The 23,213-nt window shown below is 40.7% G+C and overlaps 1 protein-coding gene across 2 annotated transcripts in view; it reads right to left on the bottom strand.

Annotated features, from left to right (window-relative positions):
• The window catches only part of LOC122565355 (protein strawberry notch homolog 2-like), a 163,860-nt gene that overhangs the window by 72,208 nt on the left and 68,439 nt on the right, over window positions 1-23,213 (bottom strand). For both annotated transcript variants that reach the window (XM_043721239.2, XM_043721240.2), the window contains exon 4: window positions 10,564-10,681. In XM_043721239.2, the coding sequence (XP_043577174.1) occupies window positions 10,564-10,681 (118 nt within the window). The remainder of the gene's footprint in view (window positions 1-10,563; window positions 10,682-23,213) is intronic.

Below are 23,213 nucleotides of genomic sequence, written 5' to 3'. Positions count from 1 at the left end.
TGTACATAAAAGTGTGAATGTTACCTTATTGAAAAGCCTCCAAGCAGATTCTATTTTATTATACAAATGCATTTTAGGTGTGAGGTCCATTCCAAGCAGTGCTAAGAAATATTTAGCCACACAACAGTACTAAAAAGGTACTACCTGTGAAAAGAAACTTCATCTATAAAAAAAGAGAAAGGATAAGCATGCCATGAGGCTCCTCCTTCCTTTTACTGTCACCTTTATTTGCATATCTGCCCGAAGGTTAGTCATCAGTCTGGCTTAAAACTTCCTTTTAGGAAGAGAGTATTTACAGGAAATGATGCTCATTTGGTAAGCTAAATTACCGTCAGTCATCTGCAAGTTACTGTAAACTGCCCAGTTTAACCACCGCAACACTGTAAACAAATTGGACAGGCAACTACAAGTGCTAAGATCTCTAAAATGTTATTAAAGATGTGTTTGCGCATATATTTAAAAGCATACTGTTTTCCCTTGCTATTTTAAATAACTGAAAAAACTGTTCCTTGTCATTTTGCCAATAATTAACATTAACTAATCTGGCACCAGTATTCTGTTGTCCATTCAAAGAATGCTTTGCTTAAAATGTAAAAATATTCCAGAACTTGAAAACAACATAAACAATGGAATACTTGCATTTACATTGCACTTTTCATGTCCAGCAGATGTCTCTAAGCATTATATCACCAAGAATTACCAGCTACTGATGTATTGCAGAAATAAAGTAGCATAGGAAGCTTTTTTTTCCGTAACGTCAAATCAACAGCTACAGAGTCATACAGCATGGAAACAGTGCCTTCAGTCCAATCAGTCCATGCTGACCATAATCTCAAACTAAACTAATCCCACCTGCCTGTCTTTGATCCATATTCCTCCGAACCTCTCTTATTTGTGTACTTATCCAGGTGTCTTTTAAACATTGTTATTGTACCCACATCCATCACTTCCTCTGGAAGTTCATTCCACACACAAACCATGTTGTATAAAAAAAAGTTGCCCCTCATGTCCTTTGTAAATTTTTCTCTGCTCGCCTTAAAAATATGCACCCTAGTCTTGAAATCCCCCTCCTACCCCTTATTTATACCCATGATTTTAAAAACCTCTATAAAGGTCAGCCCCCAACTTCTTATGCTCCAGTGGAGAAAATTCCCAGCCTATTCAGCCTCTCCCTATAACTCCAACGTTCCATTCCTGGCAACATCCTGGTACATCTTTTCTGAACCCTCTCCACCTTGATCCTATCCTTCTTATAACAGGGCAATCAGAACTGGACACAGTACTCCACAAAAGGTCTCACCAACGTTCTATACAACCTCAACATGACTTCCCAACTCCTATACTCAAATCAATTTAAATAATTTCAAGTTAGAAGTAGACTATAACTATCAAAACTGACCTGAATAAATACATTGTGGAAAGCAATAATTCAAATATACTTGTGTGATATTTACTGCAGTGTAAAATATCGAAGATACCATGGCATTGGCTTTGTTGCTTTTGGTTCAGTGTGCATCAATTGCCCACAGTACAGGAAATGATACTTTAGGTTGAATTTAAACTTTAGAAAATTACAAAAAGGGTATATCAAATCAACTGCTGGGTATACACCCTTCGGTAATTAATTTAATTGATTTCAACGAACGCAACACTTATGGATGGTTGCGTTAGGGTGAAACATGCTATACTCAATATTGAAACATGAGAAAGGTTTTGCCTGGTGAACTGTCTAGGTCACTGCATTAGTTACAGGCCACATCCTCACAATGCAATTTCCATTTGGAGTCCATTCATTACTTCAAGACTGAATGCACCTCTTAAAAAAACTGATTGCTTTCACGGAATCTAAATACCACAGAAGTCTCTAAATGGAAGCTGTTAAAGTTTGAGAATGACTGGCAAGGTAAGGTGATCCTAAGTTTGCCTATACATCCCTAAAGAAGCTGGTGCCAACTATAAGAACCAGGACAGATGCCCTGTTTTGCAGTACAAAGAAGCAGCCCATCACACTTACCAAGAAAGTATAGCTGTTGGAAGCTGTGACCAGCAGAAGAATCGTTCAGAGAATATTGACCCAGTGCCAGAATTGATTCAAGGGTTTCAGACAAATTCAGTTCTTCCATTACTATCCTTTTACATTGCATCAGCTCAGAGTTCTTTTTCACCCTTCACCATTTACACGAAACCCCAGCCCTGCATCACTTCCCTCAAAGCATACTGTAGATATTTTAGATCTATCTTCATTATAAGTTTACTATCACATGACACCAGTTTATAATCCAACAGGTTTATTTGAAAGTACGTTCCAAAAGCTTGTACTTCCAAATAAACCTCGGACTATAACCTAGTGTCGTGTGATTTTTAACTTTGTACACCCCAGTTCAACACCGGCACCTCCATTTAATTTTAAATACTCCCCAGAAATAGCCGTAAATCAAAAAATAGGAAGAAAGAAGAAATTGACTTGGATTTGTCTATTGGAGTTTAGAAGATCAAGTGGTCGTGATGTGGTACATATTGCAAAGATGTTTATTCTTGTGGGAGAATCTAAAACTAGAGATCACAGTTTCAAAATAAGTGGTCATCCATTTAGGATAAGGCTTTTTTCTTCTCTCTGAAGTCAGAGTCTTTGGAATGATCATCCAGAAAAGGTGGTAGAAGCAGAGTCCTTGAATGCTTTTATGCAGGGATGAACAGATTCACGTTAAGTAAGAAGGTAAATGGTTATCTCAGATGGGTGGAAATGTGGAGTAATCAAATCAGCCAAGTGTTTATTGAAAAGCAGGCAAGCCTGAGGCCAAGTGGTCTACTCCTGCTCCTAATTCCTGGAATTATATTCATCAACATTACTATTAATACAGTCATCTCTTTGCCATCATTTTCTAATTATAATTATTTAATCTGAACATCCTCTCACCATCCCTGCTCATTTCACACACAAGCCATGTCACTTTGTTACTTTTACTACTTGATTTTCCACACTCATACCATGTTCCTACTATTCCCTCTCAACTTATGCACAACATCTAAAGGCATCAGAGACTAGCCTCTCTCTTTTGCAGAAGACTGTGCACAATGATAGGGACAGAAACATACTGAGGAATCACAGCACCTCATGATCCTTATCCAAGCTGAACCAAAGTCAATGGAGATTAGTGCCAGCATTTCAGATAGTGGTCAGTGACTTCCCTGAGCAAGGTGCCTCTTCATCTACCATATGCAACTAAGCCTTTAGGTGAGATGTTTTATTACCTTCCCATAAAGTTTACTTTTGTGGACATATTAAAACTTTTTTTTTTACTTTTGATATTTTTATTTACACTGCATTTGCAGTGTAATTAAGCCTGCATTGTAAAGATGTTCTTGATATAAACATTTGCTGACTGATCCTAAGAGCTACAAAATTTGGGATTAACGAATTAATAAAGGTGGCTGTTCTTCATGCCTTTCAGAGTGATCTTTTACATCAGATTAGGACTGTTCCTGCAACTCCTTGTTTAAAAACCACAGCAAACCATGATGATTCACTACATTCTAGCTGGAGAGCATTGAAGAGACCTGTTAAAACACCTAACAATGTGTACAGGAACAACGGGTACACGATAAGCACAATCTGCCAATTCCTACACAACAGATCTAACAAAACGACACAACATGCCCGGAGACTCTAGCCACCCTGCTATACATTAAAGGCATCTCGGAGATGACGACCAGACTACTCTGGCCCTTAGGCATCATGGTGGCCTACAAACCTACCACCACACTGAAATAGCTTCTGATGAATTTAAAAGGACCTCATATCAATAACCAGCAGTACGAATGTCATATACAAAATAAGGACAGATGTAAGGACTGCAACAAACACTACATTGGACAGATGGGCAGGAAACTAGCCACTAGGATACATGAGCACCAACTAGCCACCAAAAGACATGACCAACTATCACTAGTATTCATACACACATATGAAGAGGAACATCAGTTCAAATGGGACAACACATCCATCCTGGGACAGGCTAAACAAAAGACAGGCATGGGAATTCCTAGAGGCCTGACATTCAGACCAGAACTCTTAACAAACATATCGATTTGGACCCCATTTAGCAACTTCTCAGAAAAAGAATCAGAAGTGATATCACCTGCCACAACTGACCAAGACACACAAATAGCAAAACACTAGTGCTTCATCGGAGGCTCACTGATGTTACCTGACATGGTGACAAAAAAGTCAGAGAACAAATCTACCAGCTCAGCGAGCAAACTTACAACCTGATCCATTACCTGAGCTACAAATCTTCTCCAAAATAAAAAACATTTAAATCTTAGCTTGAGGAACAAGATACTCTACTCAATGTACATCGCAAATATTTCAGGCTGATTATGTTTCTATGTTTCTCTCCTGTTGCATATTTGCAGTGTTTTCTCCTTTTATTTATTGCATCTGTAGTTAAAACCATTCTGCTAACAAGTGATGGGGTTTCAAAGGGGTGTTTTTAGCCATAGTAGAAAATGGTGACCTTTGTTTCCAAGAAATGATTCACTAAGACTGGAAGGGTGCAGAAATATTGGAATGTTTAAAAGCAATTTGACAATTTGCTGTGTAGCAGACAGAAACTTTCACTAAATCATTCCTGTGATCTTATCAAGACAAGCTACTCATTTATTAATTAAAACTCTCCATTTACTAAAACTCCTGGCTCATCTTAAGTCTTCCCACAATGTCTTTAAAAGCAAGGATCTTTCATTCTGACTATTTTGCTATCTCAACTATTCCAATGATTTGGGAGTGCCAGTATTGGACTGGAGTGTACAAGGTTAAAAATCACATAACATGGAGTGGGGGGGGGGGGGGGGGGGGGGGGGGGGGAGAGCTGAAGTGTTTGGCCATGGTACAGTGGGGTTGGTTGGTGCAGGAGTCCTGGAGAAGTTCTCTGAAGCGCTCTGCAAGTAGGTGTCCTGTCTCTCCAATGTAGAGGAGACCACATCGGGAGCAATGGATATAGTAAATGACGTGGGGAAATGCAGATAAAACTCTGAAGAAGATGGAAGGCTCGTCTGGGGCCTTGGACGGAGGTGAGGTGGGGGGAGGTGATGTGGGCGCAGATTTTGCAACTCCTGTGGTGGCAGGGGAGGGCGGATTGATTGGGGGGGGGGACCTGACAAGAGAGTCATGGAGGGAATGTTCTTTACAGAAAGCGGATAGAGGTGGGGAGGGAAACATATCTCTGGTGCTGGGGTCCGTTTGTGGGTGGCAGAAATGGCAGAGGATGATGTGATGTATCCAGAAGTTGGTGGGGTGGACTAAGGGGGGTGTGTGTCCTTGTTGCAAATTCTGCAAGTGCAAATTCACCCCACAAATGTGTATGTGTATGCGTGTATGTGGGGGTATGAGTGTCCGTGAGAGTGTGAGTGAGAGTGTAAAGGGGTATAAGTCTGTGAGAGAGTGCATGCATAATAAGTGCATGGGTGTGTATGTGTGAGCATCTGCAAGAGTGTATGGGTCTGCAGGTGTGTGCACGCATGCATGCAAGACAGAGCATAGTGCAGTGGGGTCACCTGTATTGACATGAACCCAAGGTCCTGGTTGAGGCCATCCCCATGGTTTGGTATCCATGGGGATGGCATCAACCAGGACCTTGGGTTCATTTCACACTACTGGTGACCCACTACACACCCACTCACATAGATATGTGCATGCGCGCGCGCGCGCACATGCGCACACACACTTACAGACCCATACACTCACACAGACCCACGCTCACATACAAAGGCTCTCTCATACGCTCACACATACACACCCATACACTTACACATGCACCCTCTCACAGATGTATACCCCTTTGCACTCAGACACACCCACAATTGCACACGCACACACACATTTGTGGGGTGAATTTGTACTTGCTGAATTACATTTTACTTTGCTCAAAACTGCATGAATCCAAGAAAGATTCTGTAAATCCCTTTTTTTAAGCAATAGAATCAGTCTGAACACTGAGGCACAGACAACCTCACACAGGGCACCTCACACCTTCAATGCATTATCTGGGCTGGCATGGCATCTATTGTTAAAGTTCACTTGAGAATGTAACTTTTAAAAAAAAGTTCTGGGAATCACATATGAAAGAACTGAAACCAACATGGTCATTCGAAAAGATGAGAGACTTAACAATCCAGGTCTTCTTCAATATATAATTTCAATTGCATCACACTGTAAACTTTTGCTATAAATTCTGTGTCTTAACAATCTTATACTCCACAACCACCTGATGAAGGAGCAGTGCTCTGAAAGCTAGTGCTTCCAATTAAATCCGTTGGACTATAGGCTGGTATGGTGTGATGCTTAACTTTGTAAAACTAATCCAAAGCACTCTTGACTGGCCTCCCATTTTCTAATGCTTCGAAGTTGAGTCATTGAATATTCTGTTGCTCTTATCCTAACCCACATCAAGTTTTCCCCACAGAACACACCAGATGGCCTCCTTCTTTAAAGACCGCAATTTCCCCTCCCACATGGTCGATAATGTCCTTCAGCACATTTCATCCACTTCCACCATAGCCCCCCCTTAAACCCCACCCGTCCAACTGCAACAAGGACAGACCCCTGAGGTCTTCACCTTCCACCCCTCCAACCTGTGTACATCACATCATCCTCCGCCATTTCTGCCACCTACAAATGGACCCTAGCACCAGATATATATTTCCCTCCGAACCTCTATCCGTAAAGACAACTCCCTCTGCGACTGCCTTGTCAGGTCCACGTCTCCCCACCAACCCATCCTCCCACCCGGCATCTTCCCCTGCAGGAATTGCAAAACCTGCGTCCTCACCTCCATCCACAGCCCCTAAGGAACTTTCAACATTCATCAGAGTTTTACTTGCACTTCCACACGTCATTTACTGTATCCGTTGCTCCCGATGCAGTCTCCTCTATGTTGGGGAGACAGGATGTCTACTCGCAGAGCATTTCAGAGAACATCTCCAGGACACCTGCACCAAACAACCCCAAAGCTCCGTGGCCAAACACTTCTACTCCCCTCCCATTCAGGCAAGGACACGAAGGTCTTGGGCTTCTTCCATCGCCACTCCCTAACTACCGCCTCCTGGAGGAAGAACGCCTCATCTTCTGCCTTGGGAGTCTCCAAACACGGGGCATCAAAGTGGACTTCACTAGTTTCCTCATTCCCCTCCCCCCACCTTATCCCAGTTCCAACCTTCCAACTCAGCACCATCCTCATGACCTGTCCTACCTGTCCATCTTCCTTTCCACCTATCCGCTCCACCTTCCTCTCTGACCTATCACCATTACCCCCCCCCCATCTACCTATCACACTCTCAACTCCCTTCCTCCCAGCCCCACCCCCCTCCCATTATCTCTCAGCATCCCCCCCACCCCGGTTCACATGCTTAATTCCTGATGAAGGGCTCTTGCCCGAAATGTCAATTCTCCTCCTCCTCAGATGCTGCTTGACCTGCTGTCCAAATCTGATCTCCAGCATCTACAATCCTCACTTTCTCCCACAAAGTTCAGTTCATCCATCAACACTTACTTCTACGATCTACCCATTAAGCAAAACTTTGATTCTAAAATTCTCAATTTGGTTAAAAACGATTTTAACCTTGCCCTTCCATCTCTGTAACCTCTGTCAGACCTCAGAAACATCTTGATTCCTCCAATTCTCATCACTTTGGCATTTCCAATTTTAATCATTCCATACTTGGAATACAAACTTTCATTCATTAAGGCCCTAAGCTCTGAAATTCCATCTCACAATCTCTGTCACGCTTTTCTTCCTTCATTGTACTCTTCAAAACCTATTACTGCCTAAACCTCTAGGTATTTTCCCAATATCTTTATATGCATCTCAGTATCATGCTTTGTTTGGTAATGATCTTTTGGAGTTTAGAGACAGTGTGCTAAATTAAAGACTCTTTACAACTCTAGATGGTTCTCGATGCTTATGACAGATTTGAACAACATCAGTTAATCTGGGAAAATAGTGCATTTTCTCCACTCTGAACTGCTTGACCTACTCTTTAGTGCCTAAATGGGGTATCCAGGACGTCCTCTGCATCAGCCTAGAAAGATCTCAAAATATTAAAGTTGAGGATTTATTCCATCACCCGTGGCGTGACACAGCACTCCAGCATAGCAAGCAAACGTACTTTATTGCAAGACTGCTGAGTTCAGAGACACTCCTGAAGAGCGAGAGCTTGCTCAGACATATTGGTCCAGAAATAGGACTCTTCTGTGAGGTGGATATGATCGTATGCATACATGCCCGCCTTTTTACTCGCTCATTATGTGATCAGTATGGAGATTGAAGATATATGTTTACTGTATAACGCTCTTCAGGATGCTAAAATATGCAAGTTATTGGTTAGCCCTGTACTTCTGATACATTCTATTTTAAAAATGTTAACTTGGTAACCTGTGATGCTCACTTGTGCAATGGAATTGTGTCCTGGACTTGTGCAAGCTATGAAGTAGCAAGAACCAAGAATAGTTACTATAAATGCAATACATTAAAACAAATCCGTGAAGACCAACTGCAAAAATGAAACAACTGCTTGAAAAGTAACAATAGCACTGAAATTATGGAAACAACATTGTCATGTAGCAAAATCTTTTCCCCTACACTTCTTGTTTAAACTTATTGTAAAACAATTTTTGTACTAATATTCAGAAGGACATGAACGTACCAAATTTAGTGCAGATAGATTCAACCGAACAATGAGAAAATAAATGATAACAAATCATTGCTATAAAACACAACTTGAGAATGGCTAACTTACATGCTTGTTAAACCACTATGAGGTTCAGCCAACTATTAGTAGATAACCAGAGTACATTCTGTGCTCTTGCTTCCTTCAGAAGTTGGCAAAACTAATGAGGAATATTAACTCATCAGCTTGTTATAGTCCAGAAAGCCAGCTGGTGAAGGATAGAACTGGATCCAGTCTTTACATACTTTTATTTTTTTTGTTTTCAGAATTATGCATTAAAAATATACACTACAGAAACAAAGAACCACAACTTAATTGTGCATTGATTTGTACGGACTCAAATGCAACCCTAGTTGAAGCCCATCACTTGCATACAATTAAACACAATCAACAAATTTAACAACATGAAGAGGGCAGCAGATGGAAGGTAATTTGATGTTGTTTAGTTTTCCTTGAAACCTTTTATGGGTTTCAAAGGCAATATTAATATCCTCACCTAGTATACATCAACATGTTGTCCATATGAACATATTAAATAGGAAAAGTAGACCATTTGGCCACTCAAGCATGATCTGTTTTCAATAACATCATGGCTGATCTAATGGTAATCAGAATTCCATATTCCCATCTATATCTGATAAGCTTAGGCTGCCTCTACCTCTATCTATCTTTACCTTAAAAATATTCAATGATCCTGCCTCCATCACCTTCTGGAGTCAGAATTCCAATGTCTCTCAACACTCAGAAAACAAATTTCCTCATCTCCATTATAAAAAGAGGCAACCCTTAATTTTAAATTCTGCCTCCCCCCCCCTTAGACTAACTCAAGAGGACGCTTTCCGCATCCACCTTGTCAAGAACATTCAGGATCTTATACACATTAATTAAGTCAACTCTCACTCTTCTGAACTCCAATGGAAAAAAGTCCAATTTATCCTGACAAGACAACTCACTCATTCCAGGTATCAATTTAGTCAACCTTCTCTGAACCACCTCCAATGTATTTACATCCTTAAATAAGGAGACTAAAAATGCAAAGTATTTGAGATGTGGTACCACAATGTGTTGCATAACTGGACTATAACATCCTTACTTCTATGTTCAATTCAATTCTTAATAAAGACTCCCATCCCATTGGCCTTCTTGATGTTATGCTGTGCCTGTGTACCAAATGTTTTTTCCTTAATCACTAGAATGCACATAAACCTCCGCACATCGAATTCAACAGTCATCACCATTTATGTCAACTCTACTTTTTCATGCTTTTTACCAAAATGAGTAACTTCATATTTTTCCACATTATACTTCATCTGTCAGATTTCTGGCCACTCAACCTGTCTGAATTAATCTGCAATTGCATTATATCATGTCAGCAGATACCTTTTTTTCAATGACCTTAGTTAAATGGTTTGGCCTTTGTAACAAATCAAAAACTTTCAAGGTTATTTTCCTGGTCCACCCAACAAATGCAAATTCAGTTTCACAACTTCTCATGGTAAGACTTAAATGCATGATATTCAAGTTTCTTGTCCACTAGCATAACTGCTATACCACCAAATGGAACATTTCCGATTTGAAAGTAGCAACAAACCTAACATAGGGTAAATCTATTGTGTGACTGCAATATTTTCCAGTTTGGTAGCATACCTGAAAATAAATCTTGTAAACATCCAAATTATAGCTCAATCTTTTTAAACAATATACAAGAATTTAAATACAACAGCAAACTATTGTGGCATACTTGAATAATTCAATGTTAAACTGCAACGATTGGCAAGTGACCTCCATTGTACGTTTCTTTGAGAAAATATAACATATTTGGAAAGAATTACAGACCTGTATATGTTCTCCATTTCTAAGCTGGAATATTGATTCCAAGCTTGACTCTTCATAGTTTTGACCATTGATGGGTAAACTATCTGAAAATGGTTGATTTGGTGTACGAAAAATCTGCCTGCAAAGATAGAAAAAAAGACTTTTTTTGAAGAAAAAGCAAGAAATACCCTAACCTGTAGCATTTATTTTAGTCTGAAAATAACTATTGTATATTACCATAAATGAACTTTGCATCACGACATATGAAACTATGGCAAGACAGATATTTCTATGACCTGTTTAGTGACATGAAGTTTTAGATTTTGACAAACATTGAAAAATAGGGTATTGTGTTTCAACTGAGACCAGCTGCAGTTATTTCAAACTATTTCCTAAGAACAATCATTTTGTTTTAACAAATAATGGCAATCTCATTGTCATTTGGACAAAGACACTAATAAACGTAGCAAGGCGCAGGGCATCACTAGAATACTTAATAAGTTCTTTGTATCGATGTTTACTCAGGAAGAGAAGTCTGACAAAATATTGGCTGAAGCAGAAACAGGAATCAATTGCTTGAAAACTGAAAAGGTGGAGTTATTGTCAAGACTGATTATGTTTGGGAATAATCATAATCACAGGGTCCAGAGAGCTTACATCCCAGATTGATAAAGGAATCTGGGTGGAGTTACTGGGAAAGCTTGCCTTAAATCCTTCAATCTTCGCTAGATATGGTCAGCATGGATGAGTTTGACCGAAGGGTCTGTTTCTGTGCTGTACAACTCAAAGACTCTATGAGGGAAGTGCTAGGGAACTGAAGAATGTCAGATGTGACATCATTAATCAAGGAAAAGTTATAACAACTACAAACTGATTAGTTTGACATCAGTGATAGATAATGTTTTGTGATCTCCAATCAACAAAAAGGACATCAATAGGTACTTGGAGACTTCGGAGATCAATTTTTACAAGCAACTTGCATTAGAAGAGGGAAAAATAAATTAATGGTTTGAAAATGAAGGTGGATGGACACTTGACAGAAATAAACTTGCAAAACGATATGGATCTGTCAAGGAAGTGAAACCGATCGGAAGGTTTTGCAAGTAGTCAATATGAACTTACTAGTTGTTTTCTGTGCCTTAAAGGACTTTATGACTCTATTCCTGTTTGACTAAAGGTAAAAATAGGAAAGAGTTTCAAATTCATAATACTGGTTCTAAAATAGCAACCTAGCTTTAAGATGGCAACCTTACTGTGAAAGGTCACAAACTTTAGCATCATTCATGGAAATGCCAGGTTAGTAAAGAATGTGGTATGTTTGAACCTATGAAGCATGTATTGGCTTTGTCCTTACATCATGAATGGCTATCTATGAATGATAGGCAGTTTAACAAAGGCTTCTCTCACCCACACTTCAGAGATTCAATATCCATGGCATTTGAAGTTTTTCTCACAGGTTTAGGCTTGCTTCTAAAGAAAGAGGTATAATGACAGCACCAGCAATCTCCAGTTCTTTTATGCATTTCATGCAAAAAGGGCATTACATGAAGTTTGAGGAAACAAGATGCCAAGCAAAAGGCAAAATGATTAAAAGGGGTGACGAAAAGCTTGGTCAAAACGTAGTTTTAAGGACAGTCTTAAAGAAAGAAAGAAGAAAAAGAATTGCTTTTACTCAGCACCTTTCACAAGCAGTGGACGTCTTAGCCAGTCCAGTTTTTATTTTTAAGTGCAGACATTTATTATCTAGGAAATAAGGCAGACAACAATTGCATAGCTAGATGCCACAGACAATAAGATTAAGTGGCATTATGGAGGAAATTCTGGAGAGGTGAATGCATAGCTATCAACAGTACACCAAATGAAACGAGGGAGAAGTAAGGACTGCATAAAAAATTTGATGGCGGGCACATTGGAGGGTTGCAAGATGTTAAATGCGGGATGGGGCAGGTCCACATAAGAACTAAACACCAGAATGAAAGTTTTTAACTTAAGTTCAAGAAACCAAGAGCGAATTTCAATCAGGGAGGATGGGTATAATGACATAGTAAAGTCCAGGTTGCCCTCTCACTAGACAGACACAATGGGCTCAGTGGCTAGCACAGCTGCTTCACAGGACGAGGGATCCAGTTTCGACTCCTGACTTGAGTGACTGTCTCTTTCTCCATGTCTGCATAGCTTTCCTCCTGGTGCTCTGGTTTCCTCCAAAAGATGTGCAGGTGGGATGGATTGGTCGAGCTAAATTGCCCATAGTGTCTAGGGGTGTGTAGGTTAGGTGGATTAGCCATGGGAAATGCAGGGTTACAGGGATAAGATAGGAAGGTGGGTCCGGATGAGATGCTCTTTGGAGAACTGGTGTGGACCTGATGCACCGACTGGTTCACTTTCACACAGCAGAAACTCTATGACTGGTGATGGTTTAACCTAAGGGTCATCATGCCTTAGGAGAGGTGACAGGTTGAAAAGGAACTACTTGAGCTAAATGACCCTTAGCAGGAGCTGGACAGCTGGCTTCTGATGCAGAGTGATACCAACAGCATGGATTCAATACCATACCAGATGAGATCATAAAGAATTCTTCTTTTCAATTGCTCCCCTCACCTGGTGACCCATGGGTTAAACTATCACCATTCATCACTCTCTAATAAGAGACCTGCCTGTGGTCTGGTAAGGCTATGTAGCGTTAATAGGCACACAGTCATAGAACATTACAGCGCAGAACAGGTCCTTCGGCCCTCGATGTTGCGCCAATCTGTGAACTATTCTCAGCTCATCCCCCTACACTATCCCATCATCATCTTTGAGCTTATCTAAGGATTGTTTAAATCTCCCTAATGTGGCTGAGTTGACAACATTTGCAAGCATTCTACGCCCTTACCATTCTCTGTGTGAAGAACCTGCCTCTGATGTGTGTCATAAATCTATCACCTCTCAATTTATGGTTACGCCCCCTCGTACAAGCTGACATCACCATCCTAGGAAAAGTCTTTCTTTGTCTACCCAATCTAATCCTCAGATCATCTTGTATGTCTCTATCAAATCCCCTCTTAGCCTTCTTCTTTCCAATGAGAACAGACCAAAGTCTCTCAGCCTTTCCCCATAAGACCTTCCTTCTAGACCAGGAAACATCCTGGTAAATCTCCTCTGCACCTTTTCCAATGCTTCCACATCCTTCCTGAAATATGGTGACCAGAACTGTACACAATATTCCAAGTGTGGCTGCACTAGCGTTTTGTATAGAAGCAGCATGATATTGCGGCTCCAGAACTCAATCCCTCTACAAATGAAACCTAACACACCGTATGCCTTCTTAACAGAGTATCAACCTGGCTGGCAACTTTTAGCAATTTACGTACATGAACTCCAAGATCCCTCTGCACATCCACACCACCAAGAATCTTTCCATTGACCCAGTACTCTGCCTTCCTATTATTCTTCCCAAAGTGCATCACCTCACATTTAGCTGCATTGAACTCCATTTGCCACCACTCAGCCCAATTCTGCAGTTTATCCAAATCCCCCTGCAACCTGTAACATTCTTCCAAACTGTCCAATACTCCACCGACTTTAGTGTCGTCCGCAAATTTATTAATCCATCCACCTATGCCTGCGTCTAAGTCATTTATAAAAATGACAACAGCAGTGGTCCCAAAACAGATCCTTGTGGCACACCGGACCGAGTAACCAGACTCCAGGCTGAATATTTTCTAATCAACCACCACTCGCTGCCTTCTTACAGAAAGCCAGTTTCTAATCCAAACTGCTAAATTACCCTTGATTCCATGCCTCTGCAGTTTCTCCAACAGCCTACCACGTGGAGCCTTATCAAAGGCTTTTCTGAAGTCCATGTATACCACATCAACTGCCCTACCCTCATCTACATGCTTGGTCACCTTCCCAAAAAACTCCATGAGGTTTGTGAGACACGACCTGCCCTTGACAAAACCATGTTGACTATCTGAAATCAAATTGTTGCTTGCTAGATGATTATAAATCTTATCTCTTATAATCATTTCCAAAACCTTTCCTATAACAGAAGTAAGGCTCACTGGTCTATAATTACCTGGGTCATCTCTACTGCCCTTATTGAACAAGGGCACATTTGCAATCCTCCAGTCCTCTGGTACTAAACCTGTCGACAATGACGACTCAAATATCAAAGCCAAAGGCTCTGCTATCTCCACCCTAGCTTCCCAGAGAAAACTCGAATAAATCTCATCCGGTCCAGGGGACTTGTCTACTTTCACTCCCTCTAGAATTGATAACACCTGTTTGTAACTAACCTCGATCCTTTCTAGTCTAATATCTCGTATCTCATTCTTCTCCTCTACAATATTCTCCTTTTCCAGAGTTAAAATCGATGAGAAATGTTCGTTTAGCATCTCTCCGATCGCCACAGAGTCCACACTCAACTTTCTATTGTCTTTGACTGGTGCTATTCCTACCCTAGTCATCCTTTTATTCCTCACATACCTGTCGAAAGCTTTAGGCTTTTCCTTTATTCTATTTACTAAAGACTGCTTGTGTACTCTCTTTGCTCTTCTTAACTGTCTCTTTAAATCCTTCCGAGCTGATCTGTAACACTCCCATCGCCTCACTCCCATCTTGTTTCATCAACACATAAGCCTCCTTCTTCTGCTTAATAAGAGATGCAATTTCTGTAGTAAACCACAGTTCCCTTACTTGATCACTTCCTCCCTGCCTGACAAGGACATACCTATCAAGGACATGCAATATCTGTTCCTTAAACCAGCTCCACATTTCCATTGTCTGCATCCCCTGCATTTTGCTACCCCATTTTTGCCTAATTCCATTGTAATTGCCCTTACCCCATTAACAACTCGACCTGTGGCATGTATCTAAATTATGGTCACTCTCTCCAAAGTGCTCACCTACAACTAAATCAAACACCTGGTCTGGTTCATTACTAAGCATCAGATCTAGTGTGGCCTCTCCTCTTGCCGGCCCTTTGACATACTGTGTCAGGAAACTCTCCTGCACACATTGAACAAAAACTGATCCATCTGACGTACTAGATGCATAACATTTCCAGTCAATCTTGGGGAAGTTAAAGTCCCCCATAATGACCACCCTGTTCCTTTCACTCCTACCCAGAATAATTTTTCCAATCCTCTCTTCCATCTCCCTGGAACTCTGCGGAGGCCTTTAAAAAAGTCCTAGCAGTGTGACCTCTCCTCTCCTGTTTCTAACCTCAGCCCACACTACGTCAGTAGACAAGTCCTCGTCAAAAGTTCTCTCAGCCACCATTATACTATCCTTGACTAACAGGCCACACCTCTCCCCCCCCCTTTTACCACCTTGCCTGTTTTTAATTAAAGATCTAAACCCTGGAACCTGCAGCATCCATTCCTCACCCTGCTCTATCCATGTCTCTGAAATGGCCACAGCATCAAAGTCCCAGGTACCTATCCATGCGGCAAGCTCACCTACCTTATTTCAGATACTTCTGGCATTCAAGTAGACACACTTCAAACTAGTTTGCTGTTTGCCAGCACATTCCTGTGACCCTGAAATCCTGTCCTTGTCCTCCCTATTCTCATTCTCCTGTGCACTGCAACTACACCTCAGGTTCCCATCCCCCTGCTGAGCTAGTTTAAACCCACCCGAATAGCACCAGCAAATTTCCCACCTAGGATATTAGTACCCTTCTGGTTCCCACCTTCCCCAGAATGAGCCCCAATTATCCAAATATCTGAAACCTTCCCTCCTGCACCATCCTTGCAGCCACTTGTTCAGCTGATATCTCTCTCTATTCCTTGCCTCGCTATCCCATAGCACGGGTAATAAACCAGAGATAACAACTGTTTGTTCTAGCTCTCAGCTTCCACCTTAGCTCCCTGAAATCCCGCTTTACATCCCTATCCCTCTTTCTACCTATGTCATTGGTATCTATATGGACCACGACTTGAGGCTGGTCACCCTCTCCCCTCAGGACCGCAAAAATACGAACCGAGACATCACAGACCCTGGCACCTGGGAGGCAACACACCAACCGTGAGTCTCGTCATTGCATCAACAACATTTTAGGTGAACTAGAATTTGTGTGTCATGGAAAACCATTAAACCTGACATTGAAGGCATGTATAGATTTGCAACAATGGATAAAGGGAGGAAGGTTTGGGGGTGGGCAGTCCAGCGGACATTGAGGTAGAAGCCTGAAATGAAGGACAAAGCTTTGGAAACTTGTGTTTGGACTGACCAGGACACTGACAATACGATTGCCCAGTTCAACTTCTGGGCCTAGTGACCTAGAAGGAGGCGGAGGAAGTGGAAAAGAAATGGCAAATGTTGTGATGGTCAAAGATAATATTCTTAACTTAGAGTCATAGAGATGTACTGCATGGAAACAGACCCTTTGGTCCAACCCGTCTATGCCGACCAGATATCCCAATCCAATCTAGTCCCACCTGCCAGCACCCGGCCCATATCCCTCCAAACCCTTTCTATTCATTTACCCATCCAAATGCCTTTTAAATGTTGCAATGGTACTAGCCTCCACCACTTCCTCTCGCAGCTCATTCCATACACGCACCACCCTCTGCGTGAAAAGGTTGCCCTTTAGGTCTCTTTTATATCTTTCCCCTCTCACCCTAAACCTATGCACTCCCTCACTCCAGGGAAAAGACTTTGTCTATTTATCCTACCCATGCCCCTCATGATTTTATAAACCTTGAGAAGGTCACCCCTCAGCCTGAGATGCTCCAGGGAAAACAGCCCCAGCCTGTTCAGCCCCTCCCTATAGCTCAAATCGTCCAAACCTGGCAACATCCTTGTAAATCTTTTCTGAACCCTTTCAAGTTTCACAACATCTTTCCGATAGGAAGGAGACCAGAACTGCATGCAATATTCCAACAGTGGGCCAACCAATGTCCTGTACAGCCGTAACATGACCTCCTAACTCCTGTACTCAACACTCTGACCAGTAAAGGAAAGCATAACAAATGCCTTCTTCACTATCCTTTCTACCTGTGACTCCACTTTCAAGGAGCTATGAACCTGCACTCCAAGGTCTATTTGTTCAGCAACACTCCCTAGGACCTTACCATTAAGTGTATAAGTCCTACTAAAATTTGCTTTCCCAAAATGCAGCACCTCGCAATTATCTAAATTAAACTCCATCTGCCACTTCTCATCCCATTGGCCCATCTGATCAAGACCTCGTTGTAATCTGAGGTAACCTTCTTCGCTGTCCACTACACCTCCAATTTTGGTGTCATCTGCAAACTTACTAACTATACCTCTTAGGCTCACATCCATATCATTCATATAAAATGAAAAGTAGTGGTCCCAGCATTGATCCTTGTGGCACTCCACGGGTCACAGGCCTCCAGTCTGAAAAACAACCCTCCAGTTCTCTATCCAATGGCTAGTTCTCCCTGTATTCCATGAGATCTAACCTTATTAACCAATATCCTATTGGGAACCTTGTCAAACACCTTACTGAAATCCATATATATCACATCTACTGCTCTGCCCTCATCAATCCTCTGTTACTTCTTCAAAAAACTCAATCAAGTTTGAGACATAATTTCCCAAGCACAAAGCCATGTTGACTATCTCTAATCAGTCCTTGCCTTTCCAAATACATGTACATCCTGTCCCTCAGGATTCCTTCCAACTTGCCCACCACCGACGTCAGGCTCACTGGTCTATAGTTCCCTGGCTTGTCTGTACCACTTTTCTTAAACAGTGGCACCACGTTAGGCAACCTCCAGTCTTCCGGCACCTCACCTGTGACTATCGATGATACAAATATCTCAGCAAGGGGCCCAGCAATCAGTTCCCTAGCTTCCCACAGTGTTCTAGGGTATACCTGATCAGGTCCTGGGGATTTATCCACTTTTATGCATTTCAAGACATTCAGCCTCCTTTGTAATATGGACATTTTTCAAGATGTCAAGATATTTCCCTACATTCTATATCTTCCATGTCCTTTCCCACAGTAAATGCTGACATAAAACACTAGTTTAGTATCTCCCCCATCTCCTGCGGCTCGACGCAAAGGCCTCCTTGCTGATCTTTGAGGGGTCCTTTTCTCTGGGCAAAAGTAAGGACTGCAGATAGTGGAGACTGGAGTCAAGATTACAGTATTGCTGGAAAAGCACAGCATGGTCAGACAGCATCTGAGCAGGAAAATCAACATTTTGGGCAGGAGTCCTTCATCAGGAATCTGGGCCCTATTCTCTCCCTAGTTACCCTTTTGTCCTTAACGTATTTGTAAAATTTGGATTTTCCTTAACTCTATTTGCCAAAGCTATCTCATGCCCCCTTTTTGCCCTCCTGATTTCTCTCTTAAGTATACTCCTACTGCTTTTGTACTCTTCTAAGGATTCACTTGATCTATCCTGTCTTTACCTGACATATGCTTCCTTCTTTTCTTAACCAAACCCTCAATTTCTTTAGTCATCCAGCATTCCCTAAACCTACCAGCCTTTCCTTTCACCCTTACAGGAATATATTGTCTCTGGATAATTGTTATCTCATTTCTGAAGGCTTCCCATTTTACACCCATCCCTTTACCTGTGAACATCTGCCTCCATTCAACTTTTGAAAGTTCTTGCCTAATACCGTCAAAATTGGCCTTTCTCAACTTAGAACTTCAGCTTTTAGATCTGGTCTATGCTTTTCCATCACTACTTTAAAACTAATAGAATTATGGTCACTGGACCCAATGTGCTCCCCCACTGACACCTCAGTCACCTGCCCTGCCTTATTTCCCAAGAGTAGATCAGGTTTTGCACCTTCTCTAGTAGGGACATCCACATACTGAATCAGAAAATGTTCTTGTACACACTCAACAAATTCCTGTCCATCTGAACCCTTAACACTATGGCAGTCCCAGTCTATGTTTGGAAAATTAAAATCCCCTACCATAACCACCCTAATATTCTTACAGATAACTGAGATCTCCTTACAAATTTATTTCTCAATTTCCCTCTGATTATCAGGGAGTCTATAATACAATCCCAATAAGGTGATCATCCCTTTCTTATTTCTCAGTTCCACCCAAATAACTTCCCTGGATGTATTCCCAGGAATATTCTCCCTCAATACAGCGGTAATATTCTCCCTTATCAAAAAGGCCACTCCCCCTCCTCTCTTGCCTCCTTTTCTGTCCTTCCTGTAGTATTTGTATCCTGGAACATTAAGCTGCCAGTCCTGTCCATCCTTGAGCCATGTTTCTGTAATTGCTGTGATATCCCAGTCCCATGTTCCTAACCATGCCCTGAATTAACCTACCTTCCCTGTTAGGCTCCTTGCATTGAAATAAATGCAGTTTAATTTATCAGTCTTATGTTTTGTCTGCTTTGTCCCTTCTGGCCATCCTTGTCTGGTCTACATGCGACTCCAGGCCCACAGCAGACTGCAACCTAGCAGTGGTGTCATCCAGAAATGCAGCCTTAAAAATAAGGGACATCCCATTTAGAGTGTAGGTGAGAACTTTGTTCTCCCTTAAATAGCCATTAGTTTATGGAATTCCACTTCCCAGAGAAGGGTGGAGGAAAGATCTTTGAATATTTTTAAGGTTGAGCTACTTAAGAATTTTGAGTGACAAGGAAGTCAACATAGATTTAGGGGAAGACATCAAAGTAGAGACCACAATCAGATTAGCCATGATCTCAAAGCATATTACGCCTCAACAGGCCAAACTGATGACTCCTGCTCTCAATATATATGCTCGTGTAGACCACTGCTGAGTGCAACCAGTAGTTATAAAATGACAACTGCAAACTGTTCGCTGCTTATTCACACAGCATAAGCTATTACACCGGTACCAACAATGACAAAGCTTCTATTGTTTTGATCAGCCTATTTAAGTTGAAATTATGTTTAACATTTAAATGAAGAACATGCTTCAGGTGACAAAAGGCCATTTCAGTAATAATATATCAACATTAAGTATAGCAAATACAATCAATAACTGGTACTCAAAGTAGGGAAATTACTACCATAGCCTTTTCTGCTGTCTCACTTACACAAGATGTCAGTACTTCATTTTTATTTCCCTACCGGAAAAATCACTTGAAAATGCCATAAGTCTGGTCACTTGGTTTTGCTAAAGAATATCATGACAGTGCAAAAAAAAATCAATGATGGCTAAGTATGCTTCTCAGAAATGGATGCGTAATTACTATATTCGTATTTCTCTATGAAATTACTGAGCTTTAAGGGAAGAAAAAAAGAATCCAACCAAAATGACAGCTGCTGGGAATACAACTGACACTCATTTCCCCTCCAACAGCAAATTAAAACTCTAGAAATGTACTGCAAAAATTGGAAGTGAATACAGCTTTAATTTTATCTGCGTAGCAGTACCAAGTCAAAACAAAAGGACAAAACTACGTTTAGCATTATTCCATGAAAAATGAAAAGAGGACTGTCCTTGAAAAGAGGACTGACCTTACACTCAAATGAGAAATGGGGGCAATCATACATCAACTTTGCTTCAGTCATTTCCTACATTCCCACCCCTAACAGACCACCAATGTCACCACCATTCACCATCAGTAGAAAGTACAACTGAAATGAGAATGCAAAGTGATGAGCTGCACACTTTCATTCTCTCCTTCAACTGTGATGTGAAACAACAAAATCACAGAGCTGCATGTACCCATGAATACTCACCTTAAGTCATCGTGGTTAGAAGTCAACTTCATCATTGGAATAGATGGGCAATCAAATAGCAAATTAACCCCTTGTCGTAATCTGTACATAAACTCACGAATAACCTCAGAACTCCTCCTACACTGATAGTATTACTCTGCCAGTGCAGTGGGAGTATCTGAGGAATTTCCTAGTCTTTCGGACTGGAAACAAACTACCCACTCTCTTCTTAATCCAGAAAGATTGAAGTTCACAGGAAATCGAGTGCATTAACTAAAAAGGGGAGGAAAAAACTTGAAATAAAAGAACCAACATAATCACATTCAGTGAGTTGTTTCACATTCAGCTTGGGAATTTACCATCTACCAAATTATTGCTCAGTCAGAACTGTAACTGACTGACTGCATGAACTTGCATTTCTAGTGCCCAAACAGAAATATAATCAAGGCATAATATGGGACAAATAAATACTACTGGTATTGCAAATATGTAGTTTGGGTTCTGGAGAATCTGATGGTCTCTAACCTATAGATGAGGGATTCTCTGTGGATATAGAGTCTTAGACAGGTGCAAGAGTTAAATTAACATTTTCCCCCCATTTTGTATGCAACTATTTGGCCCTTTCCTTCTAAACAGACCTTATTTTATAACGTTCATGAAAAATTGCAAATAATGAATGGCTTTCTTTCTCATTCTGACATATATCATTAAAATGTTCAACTTTGAATCAACTTTTTTTAATGTGTGACAAATGTGTCTTGAAACATACATAAATTCTTGAACTTGTACAGTTCAATTTACTTATGTATTTAGCATCTACTCTACTTTTCTCTAATCTATTACACAAAATATTAAAGCACTAAAAGGACAGCTGAATGCAATGACTATAAAAAAAGACTAACTGTGCAATAAGTAGGAAAGGATCATTAAGCAAATATCAGAATCATTAAAAAGATTACAACACAAGAAACAACCATTTGGTTCATCATACCAGTGCTGGCTTTCTAAGATAGTTATCCATTTTGTTCCAATTCCCTGCCTTCTTAAAAAGGTTATTTAATACCTTCAAAGCTATTATGGTTTCTGCTGTCTGTTGCTAGCACAGTTTCTGATAAGGCATTCCAATACCAAATCAAAGTCACATACATTTCTTCTAACTGCTCATGTCAAGGCAACACTAATAGATTTTTAAAGAATGACTCTTAAGCAACTTCTGCACATCAGTAATTTTGTTTTCCATATATCATTCTCGGTGGGAACAAATCAAGACATTTCTGAATGAAACTGTCAGACTACTCCAACAGATATCACCTTTCAATAATCAGGTCAAACACCAACACATCTTCATGGCTCTGAAGTGATTAAAACTACTAGTAGTTCTCTTGTAAAACACTAATGTTAGGATATACAGAACTCAGTCTCTGGTTTCAAATTGGAGGTTATTAGCATAACCACTTTGCTTCTTTAAAATTGCACTGAATTGTAAGCCATTTAAAAATCCTGAGCATTTTCAAGATACAATATAAATATAAGTCTTTCTTTAGTCACAGCCTATGTCAGAGAGCTAACAGATAAACTAAAATGACACAAAAGATCCATACTGATATGTCGTTGTGCTTTTCTTGAAGGATAAAGAACTTCAGAAAACTCTCTCTAAGCTACAGTAGAAGCGTTCTAAGTTCCCATGTAGCTGGCTTGATTGACCTAATTGCCCTATCCCACCAATTTAAACAATCTGTTACTACCATCAGTGGAGATAGCAACTGCATTATGTATAACTGTCTGTATCCTGCACACCAAGTGGTTTATCAATGTTTGGAAGAATAAAATTTCATTCTTGTAATACTCCCAGATTCCAGGAAATCACTATCACAGTCAACTTGCAAGCTGTAGCATGCGATGTTGACAAAGGCTATTTTTCAAAAAGGAATTTAAAAGCATTTTAAAAGCAACACAAAATTGATTTTACAGATCATACTACTTAATATTCTAATTTAAAATGCTTCTTCTTCATAGAATCCCTTTAATTTTAGCAGGTTTGATATTTT

This window comes from Chiloscyllium plagiosum, unplaced genomic scaffold, assembly GCF_037043375.1.
Source record: "Chiloscyllium plagiosum isolate Xiang-an unplaced genomic scaffold, Cpla_swu_hap1 HiC_scaffold_28, whole genome shotgun sequence".
Lineage (NCBI taxonomy): Eukaryota > Metazoa > Chordata > Chondrichthyes > Orectolobiformes > Hemiscylliidae > Chiloscyllium > Chiloscyllium plagiosum.
This window is presented reverse-complemented; position numbering and strand designations above follow the sequence as displayed.